The sequence below is a fragment of the Danio aesculapii genome, chromosome 9 (genome assembly GCF_903798145.1).
Source record: "Danio aesculapii chromosome 9, fDanAes4.1, whole genome shotgun sequence".
Lineage (NCBI taxonomy): Eukaryota > Metazoa > Chordata > Actinopteri > Cypriniformes > Danionidae > Danio > Danio aesculapii.
In genome coordinates this window covers 23,042,849-23,063,905 of record NC_079443.1, presented here as the reverse complement: position 1 = coordinate 23,063,905, position 21,057 = coordinate 23,042,849, and the positions used below count along the sequence as shown (strand labels likewise).

The 21,057-nt window shown below is 35.9% G+C and overlaps 1 protein-coding gene across 1 annotated transcript in view; it reads left to right on the top strand.

The window, feature by feature from the left end:
* The window catches only part of pard3bb (par-3 family cell polarity regulator beta b), a 641,621-nt gene that overhangs the window by 350,817 nt on the left and 269,747 nt on the right, over nt 1–21,057 (top strand). The window contains exon 17 of the mRNA XM_056465228.1: nt 13,799–14,008. Coding sequence (XP_056321203.1) covers nt 13,799–14,008 — 210 coding nt within the window. The remainder of the gene's footprint in view (nt 1–13,798; nt 14,009–21,057) is intronic.

Here is a 21,057-nt window from a genome sequence, read left to right as displayed (position 1 = left end):
ACTTACTATTATTCACCTTTTTCTCCATGTACAAGCGGGCGCAGCCACTTGAATATTTTTGGTGTGAGACTTCCCGTCTCATTCACTTCCATTCATTTTTAGATGTTAAAAACAGTTCGTTATGCTGTTTGATGTTGCAAACTGATATTTTCTTATTATATAATTCTACTTTGTATAGTCATGCAAACACTTGTTTGTAGAGCAAGTAGTTTTGACAGGTTTCTGCTGTATATTATTCCAAGTCATTTCTCCCATAGGCAACTGAATTAGAAGTTCTAAAGCAATCGCAAAAACGCGCGTACCTCCACATTGAAGAATAAGGTCAATATAGTCCACAAAGAAATATATATTTCTTTATATTTCTGGGACACACCAAGCTGACAGGTGGGCTGTTAGTGAACTTCTGTCAGGCTAGTTTGTTTGATTTGTTCCGCTTGTCTCCTCTCAGATTATCATATTTTCAAACATATTCACAGAAGCTTATCCCTCAGTGGCGAGAAGTATAGAGTTGAAGTCAGAATTTTTAGCCCCGCTTTGATTTTTTTTTTCATCATTTCCTAAATGATGTTTAACAGAGCAAGGACATTTTCACTGATAATATTTTTTTCTTCTGGAGAAAGTCTTATTTGTTTTATTTCGGCTAGAATAAAAGCATTGTAAATTTTTTTCATGAAACATTTTTAAGGGCACCTATGGTGAAAAATCTACTTTTCAAGCTGTTTGGACAGACATATGTGCATGTATGGTGTGTAGCCCGTCATATTGGGGTGATATAAACACACCCAGTCCTTGTTTTTCAATTTAGCAACATAAAAACGGTGGACCAATTGGAGCAGTTTTCAGATCGACCGCAACTTTACGTAGGAGTGCGGTCCCCCCGCCCACCGAATTGATTGACAGCTTCGCGTATTAACATGTCCCGGTAGTCACGTGTATAATCATATCAACAAGAGAGGACGTGCGCAAAGCAACCGGGAATAAAAGGTCTGTTCAGTTTGCTAGGATCATCAATCATCATCAAATGTGATCAAGAGTAAGTTTCACATGTTTTAAAACAGTGCATGTGTGTTATGAATTACAGCGATTTAGTTTAGCTTTACTTCATCAGCACAGCCACGTGTCAGAACAATTATAAAGGAAGACACTTCAATCCCGGTTTGTGGACGTTAAATCAGGTTTATTTTGTACATTAACATAACAGGTATCCATACAGCAGTGGAGATTAACCTGTAGCCTGTCACATTTGCGTGCAAAAAGAGTGCAAAGCTTAACGGGCGATCTGTGTGTGTGTGTGTGTGTGTTTGTGTGTGTGTGTGTGTGTGTGTGTCTGCTGCCGTGTGTGTGTGCACGTGTATCTGTGTGTGCGTGTGCACGTGTAAACTTACTGTAGTTCTTACTGTAGTATTTCTCACAATCGCTTCGTGAGATGTGCTTCCTTTAAGTCTGTCTGTTGTCTGACGCAGCCGAGGGAGGAGATTAAGGCACGCAGAAAGGCACGTAGAAACGGTGGGCGGGGAGGACTAGCCTTAAAGGACCAGTACACCAAAACCGCCACCCAGTTAAAATATGTATAAATAGGAATTTATTAAAAGGTTTAATAAAAAATCTGATGGGTGTTTTGAGCTAAAACTTTACAGACACATTCTGTAGACGCAAAACACTTATATTAAATCTGAAAAAAGGGCTAACCTAGGTGCCTTTTAAGGTCAAAATTATTACCCCCTTTAAGCTATTTTTTTTCGACTGTCTACAGAACAAACCATCATTATACAGTAACTTGCCTAATTACCCTATCCCGTCTAGTTAACCTAATTATCCTAATTAAGCCTTTAAATGTCTCTTTAAACTGTATAGAAGTGTCTTGAAAAATATGTAGTCAAATATTATTTACTGTCATCATGGCAAAGATAAAATACATCAGTTATTTAAAATGAGTTATTAAAACTATCATGTTTAGAAATGTGTTGAAAAAAATCTTCTCTCTGTTAAACAGAAATTGGGGGGAAAAAAAACAGGGGGGTTAATAATTCTGACTTCAACTGACTTCATACTGTGAAAAAGGTCTTTTTGTATATGTGCAGCGCTAGTTCCAGTTTTCCTTTGTGGAATAACTATAACTGCCACCTGCCGGTATGAAAAAGACATCCTCTCCCACAGGCACAGAACACATGTTCTCATTTTAGGGTGAACTCACACTCAGCACAATCGCCTTGCACAACCTTTTGTCCCCCTCCCTCAATGTCCCACACTACACTTACATTTTTACTTTCCAACCCTGAGCATGCTTGCATCATTGATGACCTTTTAGGGTGCTTTCACACATGTAGATCAATTGTTTTGTTCTGAAAGAGGGATTCAAATTATTACATTGTTGCACTTTGTTCTTGGTGCGGTTCGCTTTCACATGGCAAAATTTTCTAAACAGACCAAAATAGCTAAAACAAGTCATACTCTCAAGTCATAGATTGGTCAGAGTCCGGATAAACAGCTCTCGTTAATAGTTCAGCATGCTTTCACTTTCATGTTTGACATGAAACGCACATTTACCGGTAGGAATGACATCCCGCCCTACTCATCATTCTCTTTTCATATAGCCATATATGCCTATTATCCATAAAACACTGTCATAATAGCCTGGTTCGTTGGATTGTATCGCTTTCTCACTACAATCGATCCACTTCAGAGTTCGTTTCAATCTTGCTGAAACCACCTTATTCAGGCGATCTCAGGCCGATTGTTTTGGTACGGATCCGAGAGCGATTTCTGCATTCACATAGCCTAAACGAAATATGCTAACTGGGGAAACACGCCAGGTTCTGAAAAGGTTCCAAAAGTCTAGGTGTGAAAACACCCCTATGCCGAGTTCAGACTGCATGATTTTCAAAGTAGTCGTGTCACGGATGTTTTCACACTGCATGACTTTCTGCGGTATCATTCTGTCGGTGCTGTGTTTACACTGTAGGCTGGATCGGCGACAGGAGAGTTCACACTGCATGACTTTAAAATTGGAAGAATCACAGACAACTTTTGTCCAAACTTCGTCTCACAACCAAACAAATGCGAAAAGTGACATGAAAACAACGCGAGGTCACGTAATGCATCTTTCATTATTAACTACATAATGGAAAAAGAAGGCTTTAGCTTTAGAAACTTGTGTTGCTCACCTGGCTTTTGAAGAGAATTAACAATCTCTTTTGAAGAGAATTAACAATCTTTTTTTTTTTTACTCTTCGACCTGATTGTGATATTGATCAGATGACACGTCAAACAGACACAGTGTTCCTGCCAAATTTCCACTAGTTTTTCCTTTATTCCTTGGGTCCAAATAAACTAAAAATGAATGCTTTTAACTTCTCCCACAGCCTTCGCTGGCCTGCAGGTACCTGTACTAGTGAATGCTGCTCTCTCATTGGCTGTAGGTGATCGCCGATGTTATTTTCAATCAGAACACATTTCACACAGCATGATTTGAATCGCTGACAGCTCCACATATTTAGCATACCAAATATCTCACGGGCGTCGGCGACTCATCTGCGATTCTCTCATATCACGTCCTTGGTAGTTCATACTGTATGATTGTCGCTCACGTGAACAAGCACCGATTTGCCTGTGATTTCAGGCATTTGTCGACGATTTCACAAAACCTATCGGCGAGTCAAAATCAGAGCTAAAATCATGCAATCTGAACTTGGCATTGGTAGAAATCAGAAAGACAAGTGCTCTTGCTCAGTACAATGGACATTGTTTTAGTTATATGGTTGTGCATTGTTTTGGGACTCATTGACCCACAGCCAAATATATTACTGAATGGATCATCTCCTTTTGATGCTCATACATTTTCAGGTCATCATGCTGCAAGTATTAGAAGGTCTGCTGAGCAGTTTGCACCTTTGATAAACTATGACAGTTCCCGTTCATTGACAGAATGAGCTCTGAATCCATATGCAACAGTTCCTTAAAAGTGACATCACATCACTTGATGTGCTTTGCACTTACTCTACATGTGTCCACTACAAGACCCCAGCACAGTGCTCACACTTGCCAAACGGACTGGGATTAGAGGGTCAAACACGATTGGGCACGGTTCGGCTGTCTTTCATTTATTGTGCTCATGTGCAACTTTTTGATCCAGACTGGACAACAAAACAGGGCAACAACACAATCAGTTATCATCATCGCTAGTTCTTTCACTTTGGTTTAGTTTGTCCTGACTTAACAGTATTACTTTGTGATATTGTGCAGGCAAAATTTGTTATTGCAAAGCTTTTTCAACACTTGTTTCACTTTTTTAGCACAATTGACCTTAAGCACATTTGTGTGTGAAGTGTCACCAAAACACACACTTTCATTGTAGCAAGGACATTCATTTGGATACTAAAAATAGTGCTCCAAGCAGCAAGCATATTTTCCTAGCTGTGTACATTTGACAGGAAACAATTTTTGGCGTCGAGTGGGATAGTATGTACTGGGATTCAACCCTATAGAGGCTCTCTTTTTGTTTTATGAGACAAGAGCTCAAATGGCACACTATGCACTCATGCACTATGTACTTATGCACTTACACACTCAACAGCATAGTATATGTATGTGTCGTCCCAAATGTTTTTTTACTATGAGGAAATTCAAACCATTTCCCTGATGACGTTTGACGGTTGCCAAATCAATGAAATAAATGACCAAACTATCAAGTAATACTTGCCATGAGTATAACTGCATTCACCATCGGGAGGCGCTATAATCACGCCCGTAGAAGAATTTTGCTTTCACCATCCAAAATAAAGTTATCCAACATGTGCGTCCGATAGCTCCGCCCCTTCCGCTACGTGAGCAAAGCTGCGGTCGTTGAGTTTGTGAAGTGTCCATCATTCCACACTTCATTTTATTGGCTGAATGAGTGCATCATCCGGGTAATTAAAGTGCACTAATTATTTTTTGAGTTTTCAGTGTGAACGCACTTATTACACAATTTATACTACAAAATGGCGTAGAATAATGCATGTGATTTGGGATGCAGCTAGGATGACATTAAAGTCCAAACTCTCATCTGACTTCTTCCTAAATCAGGTGAGGGTGTTTAATTTAATAGCCTGTCCCAAATGTACATGAGTCTGATTAAAGCATTTTGGTATCCCGAGACACACATTTAGACTCTCTCTACTGAACCAAAAGAGTTTTGGAGACCTCGAGAGAGCAGACCTCTCAAAAGCTGCTTAATTCCATCAGCAGGCCGTGGGACAGAAGTAATTACGTTTGTGACACGAACTGTGCTCGTACTGAGAACATTTCAGTCACGCTGGCTGGTACATGAGCGGCCTGCTATTTATAAACCTCCTCTCACGCAAATCCAGGCCTGCACCGAGTGTCTTGAGCTCACAGACTTCTTCTCTACTGACGCTCTGACCGCTGCTAATGAACATTTCCCTGTGATCCTCCACCACCACTGTGTGCTTTAAAGTCTAATTTAAGAGTAGTTTCTGGATTAGCCCTTGATCAGTGAAACTTGTTCTTAAACCACAACTTTGTGTCTGAAGTTGTTAGGCATGTAGCCTGGTATTTAACAGTGTAAAGACGTGTTTTATGAACTCGCGCCACCAGCAGAGCCCTGTAAAAAAAATGAGTGATTGGAGATATTGTTATGCAAATTGAGCTCAATGATCTTTTAAATGATCAGTGTTTAATTTCCTGCTTCATAATTTTGTGGAACTGTGGTACCTTTACCTTTTTTAAAATTCAGCTTTTAATCACAGGTATAAATTATATGTTAAACCACGTTCAATAGGAAACTGTGTACCTGTGGTAACTTTTACTTTGGGGGATTCTTTGAGGAAATGAAAGTTTAAATAGGTTTAATTTAATTCTTAACATTTTAACACAATGTAATCTGACATTTGATGAATAAAAGTTAATTTTCATGGTACTTTTGAATGGTTCTGTATCACAGTTTCCACACACACATGTACACATAAGCACACACACACACACACAAAATAACAGTTTTTTTTTTGTCTGTCAACTCATCATGTTAAAATGGTTTCTGAAGGATCATGTTACACTGAAGACTGGCGTAATGATGCTGATAATTAAGATTTAAATCGCAGGAATACATTTAAATTTAATCCACATTTAATAAAAAACTATTTATATTTTTCAATATAACCTACTGAGCAGAAGAGTTGGAACTCCAAACTTTTGAATGGTAATGCAAAAGTCATTAATGTCATTTTTAAATTGTTTTAGGGTGCTTTCACATCTGTAGATCAACTGTTTTGATCCAAAACAGGGATTACAATTGTTATAATGTTGCTTTTTGTTCTTGGTGTAAGTTTGGTTTATTTTTCATGATTCCGCTCAGCTGTCATAAGCCGTTATTTTAATTTATGATGATGAGAAATGAGACAAATGCAAAAACAGGACATGGACACAGTCAGCAACAATACTCAGGCAGGCTGTGGCAGTGACACGATGCTCAGTTGGTACTAATAGGCCCAAAGTGTGCCAAGAAAGTATCCCCCACACCATTACACCACCACCACCAGCCTGAACCATTGATACAAGGCAGGATGGATCCATGCTTTCATCTTGTTGACGCCAAATTCTCACCCTACCATTCGAATGTCACAGCAGAAATCGGGACTCATCAGACCAGGCAACATTTATCCAATCTTTTATTGTCCAACTTTGGTGAGCCTGTGTGAGTTGTAGCCTCAGTTTCCTGTTCTTAGCTTACAGGAGTGGCACCCAGTGTGGTCTTCTGCTGCTGTAGCCCATCCGCCTCAAGGTTGGACGTGTTGTGCGTTCAGAGATGCTCTTCTGCACATCTCAGTTGTAACGAGTAGTTATTCGAGTTACTGTTGCCGTTTTATCAGCTCGAACCAGTCTGGCCATTCTCCTATGACCTCTGGCATTAACAAGGCATTGCGCCCACAGAACTGCTGCTCACTGGATATTTTATCTTTTTCGGACCATTCTCTGTAAACCTTACAGACGGTTGTGCGTGTAAATCCCAGTAGTCCAGCAGTTTCTAAAATACTCAGACAAGCCTGTCTGGCACCAACAACCATGCCATGTTCAAAATCACTTAAATCACCTTTCTTCCCCATTCTGATGCTCGATTTGAACTGCAGCAGCTCGACTTGACCATGTCTACAAGACTAAATGCATTGAGTTGCTGCCATTTGATTGGCAGATTTGAAATTTGCGTTAACAAGTAGTTGGACAGGTGTACCTAATAAAGTGACAAGTGAGTGTATACTTGCCTATATTACATATCCATAATGCACTGTGATATAGCCTGGTTTGTTAGTTTTGCTTTAGTCATATTGCTTTCTTACTATAACCTAACTGCTCTAGAGCTTGTTTCAACCGATCCAAGATCACCCCATTTAGCTAGTCTTGGACTGATTGTTTTGGCATGGATCAGAGGGCAATTGCGGGTTTCATTTATGCCCAAATAAACCAAGCTAAAGGGGCAAAAGTTCCAGGTTCCGAAACAAAAGTAGGGTATGAAAGCACCCTTAGTCTTATTTTTTTTTTAATTTTCAAAACTTCAAGATACAGCATCTGTTGTCATGTTACAAAGAGACTCAGTCTACCTTCTCCTACCTTCTGTCCCACTTCCCAAATGATATGTGCATAAATTTCTCCAGTGTCATAATCCTGAGAGCAGAAGCGTGCAAGTCTGGGCTCATCTCGTCTGGCCTTCGCTGGCTGTTTGGAGGCCGCACAGATTAAAGGACTGATCCCACTTCCACTTTCATTTAAATGACCATTAGACAAACAAAAGAGGGGGCCGGTGGCGGCAGCAGGCCAGGCTGATTGGAATTCCAGCGAGCCGCACCACCTGTCGATACCATGATTTCCTGATTCATGAATGCATTTTGGGAGCCACAGCATTTTAGCTAATGATTCTGGGTGTAGGAGATGTTTGGAGAAGGTAGGGTCGATGAGAGGAAGGATGGAGGAATGCAGGAGAGATAGAGAGATGGTGCTTTTGATTGATGGAGAAACGAGTGTTGGGATTGAGCTCTCATCCATCATTTCTCGTGGAGACGCATGTTTAAAAAGTCATTTTCATTAGAGCAGAGAGAGAGAGTTTACAATCACACACATACTCGCAAACATACATTTGTTGTCTTAGATTCACCTTTTTCACTTCAGACGTTATTACCATTTTGCTTTGTCTTTTTCCTAGAATGCCTCAAGGAAGTGCACTGGTTTTCTCTACCGAGCCACCCTGTTTGATTAGCACAGAAGCAAATGATAGAGTGTTTCGGAAAGTGCAAGAACTAGATTTACATGTCCGTGCTTGGTTGGTTGGGAAAACAAAAAATAGTTGTTTCATTCATTTATTTATTCATTTTAATTATTTGTTTTAATTACAGTGGTCCCTCGCCATAATGCAGTCCACTTTTTATTTATTTATTTTTTTTTAAAGCACAGTAGCCGCATTTCCACTCTCGAGCCAGTGCGAGCCGGGTTTTTATAGAACCGGGCTAATCGCCTGGGAGGTTGAGCAGTGAGGCCGAAATCATGTCGCGTTTCCACTGTTGGGCTATTAGCTTGCAGCGCGTCGTGCAAACCCCGCCCCCAGAACATCCCCCAAATCAACGTCACAAACAAACAATTGACATGTTACTGTACAGCATTACATTATAGGTCTGCACGCACAGGCCTGTGTGTTTTCATTCATTATATTCATTTACTCGCCGACTGACTGTTGTCATCATGCATCGAGTGGTCTCGCCACTAAAGGAGGGAGCAGTGAGCACACGCATCCATAATATAACACCACAGAAATTCTCTAGTAATAACTCAGAATGAAATGTATTTTATTACATCCTCGTTTTGATAGACGCTGTCAGCCCAAATGCTCCGGAGAGACCTAATATAAATTTTTTCCTAGGCTATCTGACACTTCATAGGTAATTCCCTTTTATTTAAGGATGTTGCATATTATTCGGTGATCTTAAGTAAAGGACAGTGTTAAGTGTTTCAGCACTTAAGAGCAAGTAATAAAATGTAGCCTATATTTCGTTGTGCTCAGCAGCTTTTCACTAATAATTTCTGCTTTCACTCACCCCAAAAAATGCTCTATTTGCTCGATTTGATTAATATCATCGTATCCAAATACGTTTTAAATAATATTTCAAACCTCCTCTGGTGTTTATTGTTTTTAGAAAATATCAAAATAAAATTTCAGATAGGCCTTTATAAAATGAAAGTTTAGGCTAATATGGCTTTAAAACAGTTTGACCTAAATTGTTATAGCTAGCTTTTGTTTGTTTTATATTGGTTTATTTATTTAATGTGATTTTATTATATCCGATATTTGTAAATCTTTCAATTATTTCGATATAGCTTAGGCTATTTTATCTAGATATGACACTATTGTTTTGAGCCTACAAAAGTGGACATGTGATTTGTAAAGTTTTATATTTTTCTGTTGTGTTCATATTGTTTTATCTCCAAAATAAATTAAAAAAAAAAGGAAAAAAGCCGCTCGCGGCATCAACTGAACTGTGAAACGAGCGCTTTTTTGCCTGGTTTCTCACACACGCAGGCATCTAACGCGCTTTTATCACACACAAACACACCTTTTAAACTTGACAAAAACTCTCGACAACCTTTACTGGCTGCTGTGTCTTTAATATGGGGTAAAGATGATTATGCGTTATTGAAACATTAAGCAGGACGCAGCAAAGAAATATCACTTATAAATTAAAACTTTATTATTTGATGCAACAGTCTTACATTTAAAAGGGAAACATAAGGGCAATCATAAGCAAAAAGACCCCAGCCTGTAAGGCTATATGTTTTCTTTCCCTTATTTATTTGTTTTGCGCATGTACTCGTGTGCGATCGCAAAACTAGTGTAATGACGACAAGCCATCTTTACCAGACTCAGGCAAAGTCTGCCTCTTCTTTCACTCCGTCCCGAAGCCCCAGCTGGCCCTCTTTTGCCCTAAGTATACGGTGGGCCGAAACAGGCCGGCTGCTGGCCCCGAGAAAGCCACGCTTTGGCCTTTGACAGTGGAAACGCGACTGGCCTTGGCTCGCCCATGCTCGCTCGCTTTAGGCGCGATAGTGGAAACACGGTTATTGTGTTTTGCGTCCTGATTGGCTGTAGACCATTGTCAATCAATCTCCTCTGTGCCTTGTCACCTGTTCAGTACAGAATGCGTTCAGCTTGCCAAATTTACATAAATCTTTAACGCTAGCGGTGTGACTCTGAGGTGCTGTACTGTATGTTTGCAAGTTTTCTCCCCAACAAACCCCACAATGCCGACGAAACGTTTGGCACCGCTAAAGGCACCTGCTATAGCACCCAAAAGACAGGGGAAAATGCTAACCATCGCACAAACAGTTGGACTTCTGGACATGCTAAAGGAAGGTAGAAGTTACATGGATGTTTAAACAAGAGAGAAACATGTAAAAATGTTAATGCCTGTCTGAGAAAAGTGTATAAAGAGTGTAGTGAGGGGGTTTACAGCCTTAAAACATCTATAATAATTGAAAAAAATAAAGCTGACTACTTTGCGGATTTCACCTATTTCGGGCTATTTTTAGAACGTTTTTTTTATTTTATTTTATTTGTATTTATTTATTTATTTATTGTTATTTTTTTTATTTATTATTATTATTTTATTTTTTTTTTTTGGCCAAACTTGTCTTCAAGAATAGATGCTTCATTCTGTACAAAGGGTACAATATTTACATGATGTAACAAAAATGTGACAATATAATACATCACAATAGAGCTGTGAGATTTGGGAAAAAATATCTAATTGCAATTTTTTATACAGATATTGTAATTTCGATTTGATTTGCGATTTAATTTTGTAGTCAAGCTTCAGCTCAATAATCTGCATCGTAGCTTCTTACTGCTAAAACGCAGTGAGTGTTAGCTTAAAAAAAAGAAGAACTGAAAAGATACTAACTAACTCCAACTCCAACTGTTCAAATTTATTTATAAATATTCAGAAATTAAACATTATTTTTCTCTGGAGTAACTGTAGTGAGTTATGGCATTAGTTATCTCCTTATCTCCTTTTTACATATGGTGTAACAGCTGCAAACAACTCTGAAATTGTACTTTGCTTTTGCTAGCTACTGGATTGAATGTTACTAGAAATACGTTTAGTTGACCTTTTAGCAAGACGCTCATAGCCGCCTGTGGTGCTTTTTTAGGTGCTGGTTGTTGTATTTCCTTGTGCTGTGGCAACAATTCTGCAACAGCTCTTACGAATAACCTGTTTTTATTCAGTGTCTGTGACTTAATATTCCATAACCAAAATATTCCCATATTACCGACAAGCTGTTTTTCTTTGATATAAATGGGTCGCGTTTCCCTGTTTGTTTTTATTGTGGGCTTTCTGCATAGTTCAGTCACATATTTGCTCTGGGTGGGGGAAATAATATTTAATACATATATATTTCATATCACAGCATCTTGTGATTAGCTAATCACAATATTTCAAATTGCGATTCGATTTTGATTAATCGCACAGCCCTTCATCACAATCATATTTACATATTTGTTTTCAGTTTGAAAGAATAACAACATAAACAAAAAACAATGCAATAAAGGTAAGAAGAAGATATAAAATAAATGAAACAAAAGGAGGGCGGGGGGGGTTGGGGGGGGGGGGGGGATCACTGGTTATTTTAGTTAGTAACAGATTAAAAACTAGGAAGAAAATACTAATCATACATAGAAGGCGTCCACCATCATCAATATGAGTATGGTTTGTTTTATTAAATCCCTGGAAATGGGGGAATGTGTAGATACACTGTAAAACCCAACAGCCACTTTATCAATTGAAATGAATCAAAAACTCAAAATGTACTGAAACTTAATTCTACTCATTTAAAAAGAGTTTTGAACTCATTGTTGAAGGTAATGAGTTAATTAAATACCTCATCACTTCAACTTAAAAATGAGGTAAGTTCACAGTACTCATATAGATTAGTTTTTTAAGGTTTTAGGTTTGTAGCAATCAGTTTCCTCAAACGGTTTGAGTTGCCTTGAATTATTGGGTTTTACAGTACTCAAGTAGTTTGAGTTCTCTTCATTTATTGGGTTTTACTTTGCTCAGATTGCTTCGTTTACTCAAATGGATGAAGTTCACAGTACTCATTAGGATTAGTTTTTGAACTTAAAGGTTTTGTTGCAATCGGTTTCTTCAAACAGTTTGAGTTACCTTAACTTTTTGGCTTTTACAGTGTAGGGCAAGTCAGTGTCCATTTATTTAATATTTTTTCACAATATTTGCATTTAATACTTTTTGTGTAACATTTTTGTGCTCTTTATCCATAACAGAATGAAATAATTTAACATTATTAACTGTAGTATAATTAAAATACCCCAACATACAGTATAACCCAACTAGGTTAGTATAGCACCTTCTCAACTATGGGTTATTTTATGCATTGGGTTATACAATTTAATGCATTGGGTTATTTTGATCAAATGTTATTTTTTTTCCATTCTGGTATTACTATTACTAGTACTTTTATAATTATGGCTGTGTAAATAAATAACATACAGTTTTCATAAATATTTTAAAAATGCTTTATTTCCATTACATTTTAATTTCCAGACACTTAAGCGTTTTTATCCGTTTAATTTAGATCGGCTATGAAGTGCGCATTTGTATCATCAATACTTAAGAGTACTGGTGAAACGGATATAAAACACACGACACGGAGAGGTAATTTGATAAAAAAAAAATAACAACATTACTATACAACATTAGAGCTGAAATAAACTTTAGAATGCAAAAACAACATTACATACACATAATAATCCAGCTGTTCTGTGTCAGTTAAATCAGTTGACTGTTGAAATTCTAAACTTTAAACCCAAATGGTTGAGTTATTAAATACATAACCCAATACAGGTTGGAAAATAACACAACACAAGCACCAAATATTTAACCCAACTGGTTGAGTTATTAAACTAATAACCCAATAAAGGTTACAAATAACCCAACACAAGCGTCAAATATTTAACCCAACTGGTTGAGTTATTAATAAATAACCCAATAAAGGTTAAAACAACTCAACAAAGCACCAGATATTTAACCCAACTGGTTGAGTTATTAATAAATAACCCAATAAAGATTAAAATAACCCAACAAAGCACTAAATATTTTTAACTCAACCATTTGTTAAAATACATAACTCAACGTTTTTTAGAGTGTACCTTTACTGAAGTTACTGAAGTTGTACGTTTTATATACACTAACCCTACAGAATTAATCCTTGGTGTTTTCATGCTTTCCAGAACAAAAATTAAACCGTTCTTTAATCAAGATACATTTAAGCAAAATGAAGCAAAACAAACTGTAACATTTATAATAGAGGATTTGTTGGTTAAATTAACCCGTTTTCTGACCTTTTGACTGATTTAGTTTTGAGAACTAATTTAATGTAAGCACTTCTTTATAACACAAGAGTTAATTTGTTTTTCTATTTTTTTCTCAAATAAATACATGTTCGTTTAATGTTAAGATATTTTAGTGGAAAAGAACAACAATTAAAAAAGGAAATTAGTTTTATATGTGCAATTTGTAAGCTTCATATTTTCTACATATATTCATATGTAGTATTTTCAAACTTCAGGTATCAAATGAAGAATAATCAAAAACAATGCACCCAAAACTGTAGTGTAAATAAGTTTATATGAAATCAGAACTTCTAATCTGCTCTGAATTCATTGACAAGTTGTGAAGATTTTTGGCAAGCACTGTAACTACTGAATTGCTATTGAATTATTTTATTATTTTTATTTTGTCAGTGAGCGGTGGGGTGGTGTTGGGCCCCACGTTAGGCCTGAAGAAGTCCAGCTCACTAGAGAGTCTACAGACTGCAATGACCGAGGCCAAAAAGAATGAGCTGCTGCCCTTCCACAGGCCCCGCCCACATATAGTGAGAGGGCGGGGCTGCAACGAGAGCTTCCGTGCAGCAATCGACAAATCATACGACGGACCGCCAGAGGACGATGACGGTGAGCAGAAACTCATATACATTTTACTTTAAGCCACAGCTTTTATTTCTGGCCCAGTAATGAAAAGCAGTCTCAGAAAACTAGAATATGACTGTTTTTAGCAAAAGGAGAGACTAAAAGCAAGTAGTTAAGTTTAGGCATGGGATGATTCAAGGTTTAACCACTGTTTGGAAAAGTCAAGGTTTTAAAACCGTTTTTTTTTTTTTTTTTGTTTTTTCTATTATTTTATTTACATTTTCTCTTATACTATTCCTAAGGTATATGTAAGGGTTTTTTTATATGTTGTAAAGAAATCTGCGTTTTTGAAACAGAATTAGCAGAAGTAAATTATTTATTTTAATTATTTAGCCTGACATGTTTACAAATGTCAAATACAAATCCATATTGTTCAATGAGGGGATTTTTTATTTTATTTTTTACTTAGAATTTTTTTTAGAGCAGTAATTCCAATACTTTAATACCGTGAAATTATACCATGATACCCAAGGTTACCATACCATCAGAAACTAATACTGTTAGGTTGGTAGGATTTGTCTAAAAATACAGTAAAAAATCAATTAATTAATACAGTTTTAAGATGCAGTAAAACTGATTTTTTTTTTAAATATGGTTATAAATAAATGTTTTTATATAAATGTTTTACATTTACCATACTGAAATATATTTAAAAATGCATTTAATCAAGTGTAATTTCCAATATATATACAGATGAAGTCAGAATTTTTTTAGCCCCCCTGTTGTCACCAATTTCTGTTTAATGGAGAGCAGATTTTTTCAACACGTTTCTAAACATAATAGTTTTAATAACTCATTTCTAATAACTAATTTATTTTATCTTTGCCATGATGACAATATTTTACTAGATATTTTTCAAGACACTTCTATACCGCTTAAAGTAACATTTAAAGGCTTAACTAGGTTTATTAACTAGGCAGGATAGGGTAATTAGGCAAGTTATTAAATAATAATGGTTTGTTCTGCAGACTATCGGAAAAAATATAGCTTAAAGGGGCTAATAATTTTGTCCTTAAAATGTTGTTCAAAATTTTTTAAAATGCTTTTATTCTAGCCTAAATAAAACAAATAAGACTTTTTTCCACAAGAAAAAAATATTATCAGATATACTGTGAAAATTTCCTTGCTCTGTTAAACATAATTTGGGGAAATATTTAAAAAAGAAAAAAAAAAATCACAGGGGGCTAATAATTCTGATTTCAACTGTATATTGCATTTGAACCTTTTTTGTATGTATATATGTATATGTATATGTATATGTATATGTATATATATATAAAACAAGATAATTTCTCAAGAAACAATTTTCAGATAATGTTCAAGTTCTCTGGATAGTGGATAGTTATGTATGTTTGAGAAAAATGCATATATTTGTTTTATTCAATAAATGTTTGATTACAGTTATTTCAGATTTGTTGTAATTGAAAATCTGGGTTATTTCGTCAAATATTGTACTTTTTTTTTAATCAGCTGAAGTTAAAACATCAGTACCATGTTGTCTAAAAATTCATATAAGCATGCATGATTTATGCATTTTATTTTGAGTTTGGAAGAAATGCAATCAGAGATTTAAAGAATAAAACTAAAATTAGGTTTTGCTCAGTAACAAAGCTATAAATTGTAAGTCCAATGGAACTGAGAATGTTCAAGTGGACTATTAATTGAATTTATTATCATTGTAACTTATATCAGCTTTAGCATAATTGGATGGATTGATCTCAAACTTTAAATCATCCTCCTTCTCAGCTCATTTAATGTTTAGAGAGCTATTCTTAAGACCTTTTATAATTTGTTTTTTGAAAGTAGTTTGTCCTTTTTCCTTTCTTTGCTGGTTTCCTCATTGTTAATTTGTGCTCAAAAATGTTAACAGTTCCTCAGCGAAGTATTGCATCCTATTACAAACAGCAGGTGTTGAGGATGGCACGTAAAATAGTAGTAGATAGCTACATCAGTTGCGTCCTTTTTCATTCTCCAATCAAATAAAAGCCGTGGCGGGGCTTCTATTGAGGTGACAGCAGTGTTTATGTTATCAAGATGACTTTGAAAACTTTTAAAGATGGAGTGGCCGATGTTTTGAATTAGAGCAATAGATGTTTTGAGCAATAGAGATGACGGGGTAATATCTACACCCCTTAAACAAATATTCTGAGTGAATGCCCCTCAGGCAACGTCTAAGGCCAATAAGATGTTTTACAAATCATTATAAATTTACTTTTGTGCCTGAAGCAATTCGATTACATAATAAATTTAGTTAATCGATGGATTATTATTATTTATTTATTTATTTATTTAATTAATTATTTATTTTTAAATAGATTTTTATTATTATTGTTATTTTTTTATGTATTTATTTATTTTTTTGTTTTTGTTGGTGTACTGGATGTTAAGTATTGGTGTTTATTGTGTTAAGCGTGTCGTACTTGTTAAATGTGTGTGAAGCTACACCATGCCAGAATGAATTGCACCAAGGAGATTTAAACTAAGCTTGAATAAAATCATTCATTAAAAAAAAAAAAAAAAACTTATAAATGGTAATGTGATTGGATAATAATAATAATAATAATAATAATAATAATAATAATAATAATAAAAAGTTGCTATTTTCCCTTTGATCCCTATCGCCTCCAGTAAGTGTCTATCTGAACATGATGAGACTCAGGTGCTACATCAGTATTGGTAGTGAGTGTGTATGTGTGCGAGTGAAGTCAGAGTGTGGCTGTTGAGAGAGAGTAATTGAGAGTAAAGTGTTTGGCTTTGTCCCTGTCATGTGCTTCCTCTTCCCACACACCGGCCTAATTGGCCCTTCCGTGAGACGACAGACTACAGACATGTGGCGAAAGAAGGAGAGAGTGTGAGAGAGGAGAGGGGTTCTTCATTATGGTCAGCGCCAACAGATACGGCACAGCTGAAGACTTAAGATCACGTCTCATGCACACAGCCACGCACACATCTCATTTCACTATTCCACTTTCCTGTTTATGGAAACCAAGATAAAACTAGATCTTTCTGTTGTAAGACTCGCTCTGAAATTTCAAACTTAGATGTGGAATGACCTAGTTCTGAGTTCGCAGCCTCAAAACAAACTCATTAGCGCAAATTATCAGGTTATTTTCTCATTTGCTTGTCGACGTGTGATTACATCTGCTGTTTACCATGATGTGGAGATGCCACACATACACTTACTGGTGCACAGCGCACACACACAGATCTGCTGGTCAAGAAAACAGCAGCAGCTTATTGCTAATTACTGAGGACAGTAATTAGGCACAAAGTGTTCCTCTCGCTTCTCATTACTGTCCCTGTTGTGGGATGATAATCTGCATGTGTTCAAAGAACAGTTTGAATATCATGTTGTGACTAACCACTATGTGTCTGTATATGTGATTGTATACAGTACATGCATGGGTAACACTTATAATAATAGTGTTAATATTATAATAATATAATAATGGTTTATTAGTTAAGGTTTGTTAATGTATTTACTAACATTAGCTAAGTATGAATAATCTTGTAAGGCATTTATTAATCATAGTCCAACAATAACTAATGTATTATTAAAATCCAAAGTTGCGCTTGTTAACATTAGTTAATGCACTGTGAGTAAACATGAACTATTATTTAATTTTAATAACATTAACTAACATTAACAAACATGAATAAGTACCATAATGTATTACTAGTTTGCTCATGTTAGTAAATATATTAACTTACATTAACTAATGGCAGGGTTCATACGATCATGTAAAACCTGGAAAAGTCATGCAATTTTGACCAGGCATTTTCCAGGCCTGGAAATGTTTTGGAAACATTGTTTCGGTGTGATCGGCCCTTTAATCAACATGTCAAAGTGCATTTCTTTCAGTTGTATTAAACATGAAACATAATATACTGCATGAAACATAAAAATCTAATTGACAATAGATTTGTCATGATAATGGAATTTGAGACCAATCAGTACTGAGATTTTAAAAACGTCCACCCCCTGCTAACATTTGATCGCTGTTGAGCACGTTCTTAAATATCGGGTTGGGTTCACATTCAACAGAAATGACTGTGATTGGCCGTGAAGGTCATTAGTTCACCAAACTCACCGCTGTTTACTGAGTGTATACACAGATACAGGGACACTGGAGCCTTTTAAAGCTGCAATTCATCAGCAGATCACTTGTAAGTCAGCTTATAGACCAGGTGATTGACAGGACTCCCGTGATGCTCCTATGTTCCTGTATCTGTGGTTACACTGAGTAAACAGCGGTGAGTTTAGTGAACTGATGACCTTCACGGCCAATCACAGTCATTTCTGTTGAGCATGTGAACACAATGTCAAATCAGCGCTGTTTAAGAACGTGCTCAACAGCGCTCAAATTTTAGTGGCAAATGGACGTTTTTAAAATTTCAGTATCGATTGATACCGAGTATCCTGATTCCAGTATCGTGACAACCCTAAATTGAACATTAGTTTCATTGTGTTTAGTTAATAAATTTTGTATTTAAGGTTTTAAGGACAATACAAGCATACATTTAGTGCAGTTAAGCGTGTTTTTTAATCAAGTATTGTCACAGTTGAGCTGTTAGTGTCTAATAAATATTTCCCTCAATTTTCTGAAAACTTATAATTGCATGCTTAATTGTTTATCCGTGTGCCCTCATATAAAAAGTTTTTTTTTTTTTTTTTTTTTTTTTTTTTTTGAAGTGATATTTTGCCCAATAGTAAAAATATAACTAAAACAGAATTGGAGCATCTGTTTATTTGAGTAAATGATGAAAAAAAGCTAATTTCCTGGTGAACTTTCCCTCTAACAGCTTAGTTAAGATTCTTTATTTATGGCGGGGTTTGCTTGTGTGACATTCACACAGTGCTGCCACTGAATGGCATGAACCATTGGCTTCTTACACAGACAAATCCCCCTGGAGCAACCTGGGGTTAAGTGTCCCGCTCAAGGGCACAATGGTGATACCCTCCACTTCAGACAGCACATCCATCGGCAGCCCACATATTGCATACATAGTAGCAAGTGCTGGCAAAAAATGGCCAGTTACAGACTGATGGACCACAGGGGTGAGGTAGACCAGGTTTTGATGAGTCTACCAATACTTTAGACAGATATTCTTAAGTTTGAATAATTAGCTATTTAGATATATTGTAATATTGTAGTAGATGCAGATATTGACATGTCCAAATAAACAGATTTTTTTTTATTTATATCTCTATATAATACTTGGATTTTGAAGGATTGATTTACTCAGTGTATTTAAACATTAAATAATAAACCTAAGACTATAGATAGGCCACAAAGGGCATTCATCACGTTCAAGTTCTCATTCAAGTTAAATAAAATAGCAAATCAGCTATTGGAAAAGATTATCACATATTTGCAGCATGTAGGAAGATGTGCACTTAGGACTGCACATGCACATGGACTGGCCCAGTCTGAGATATGTTTATTTTTTTAAACACTACAATAATAAATGAACGGCACAGTGATATGTCAGATTTTGTTGTTGATTTGAAATTTTTAATTTTTTTATTTATTTATTAGGTTCATCTTAGGTCAGACAATAAAATATGCATCATATAGATATATGCACTTATACGATTCACCAAGCAAAAAAATATCAGGAAAACATAATTATACACTAAATAAATATATAAATAAAAGGTAAAATACCACATTTATACACAAAGATATACAAACATAAGATAACAAAATAAGAATAATAAAAATCAAACAAAAGAATAAATAAATAAATAAATAAATAAATAAATAAATAAATAAATAAATAAATAAATAAATAAATAAATAAATAAATAAATAGTACAAACAAAAGAAAAGAAAGGGAAAAAAAGGCAATTAAGATATAGTTGTCTCCTTAAAAAAATTAGAAAAGGGTTCCAGGCTTTCTGGAACTGTTCTGGCTTTTGTTTTATTGCGAACCGAATCTTTTTCATTTGAAGAGCATGTAAGAAATCAAAAACCCATTGCTGATACGAAGCGGGAGCTGCTGACTTCCAATTCATAAGAATAAGTCGTCTGGCCAGTAAGGTTGCAAAGGCTACACTATCTGCCTATAATGAATTAAATTCAACATATTCTGGCAGGTTTTCCAAACAGTGCTTTAAAAGGGTTTGGGTCTATTGACAATGAAAAAACTGCAGAAAAACACCTGAAGATTTTCCTCCCAAAAACAGACAGTTTCAAACAAGATTAGAAAGTATGTACTGTAACAGTGTGGCTGGTTCGGTTGTACATCGAAGGCAAGTTGGGTCAAGATCAGGGAAAATTTTGTTCAGTTTAGTCCTAGACCAGTGTATTCTGTGCATAACCTTGAATTGAATGAGACTATGGCTAGCGTTTATTGATGATGAATGTATTCATGCAAGATTAAATCCCAGATATTTTCTTTTATTGTTAAATTCAGTTCCTCCTCCCAAAAAGCCCTCAGTACATGTGTTGAGAGGGACTGTTTTGCGTTAATAATAGTAAAACAAAAATAAATAACCCCTTTTGAAGAGGTATGAAGATCGAGTATATCATCAAGTATACTTTTATTTGGTACAATGGGAAAATTAGAAAACTGCTTATGGATAAAGTTCCGTAACTGAAAGTATCTAAATAAATGAGAATTGGGTATGTCATAAATGAGAATTGGGTAGGTCGTTTTTAGAATAGTTTTTGCATATAAATATTAGCTTAAAACATCCAAATATAGCTGCAAAATTACCAAAATTAGTTTGAAAGGAACTTTAGGTTAAAAAACACTGAGATTACAGTAGTCATGACAAATGTACCAAAGAAATTTAGACAGTAGAAGAGCCAAAACATTGACCAGTCAAATGTGAAGTGAATATTGTGTACACCTCCTTTTATGGCTGATTTAAATGTCAGAGCATGTCAGAACTTCTCCAGGCCCCAAAACACCCTAATGTCTGAGTAGTTTACTGTGTTGTCTGCTGAAAAATGGCCAGGAATGAAGATCTGAGCGACTTTGACAAGGCCTAAATTGTTATGACAAGCCGCCTGGATCAGAGTATT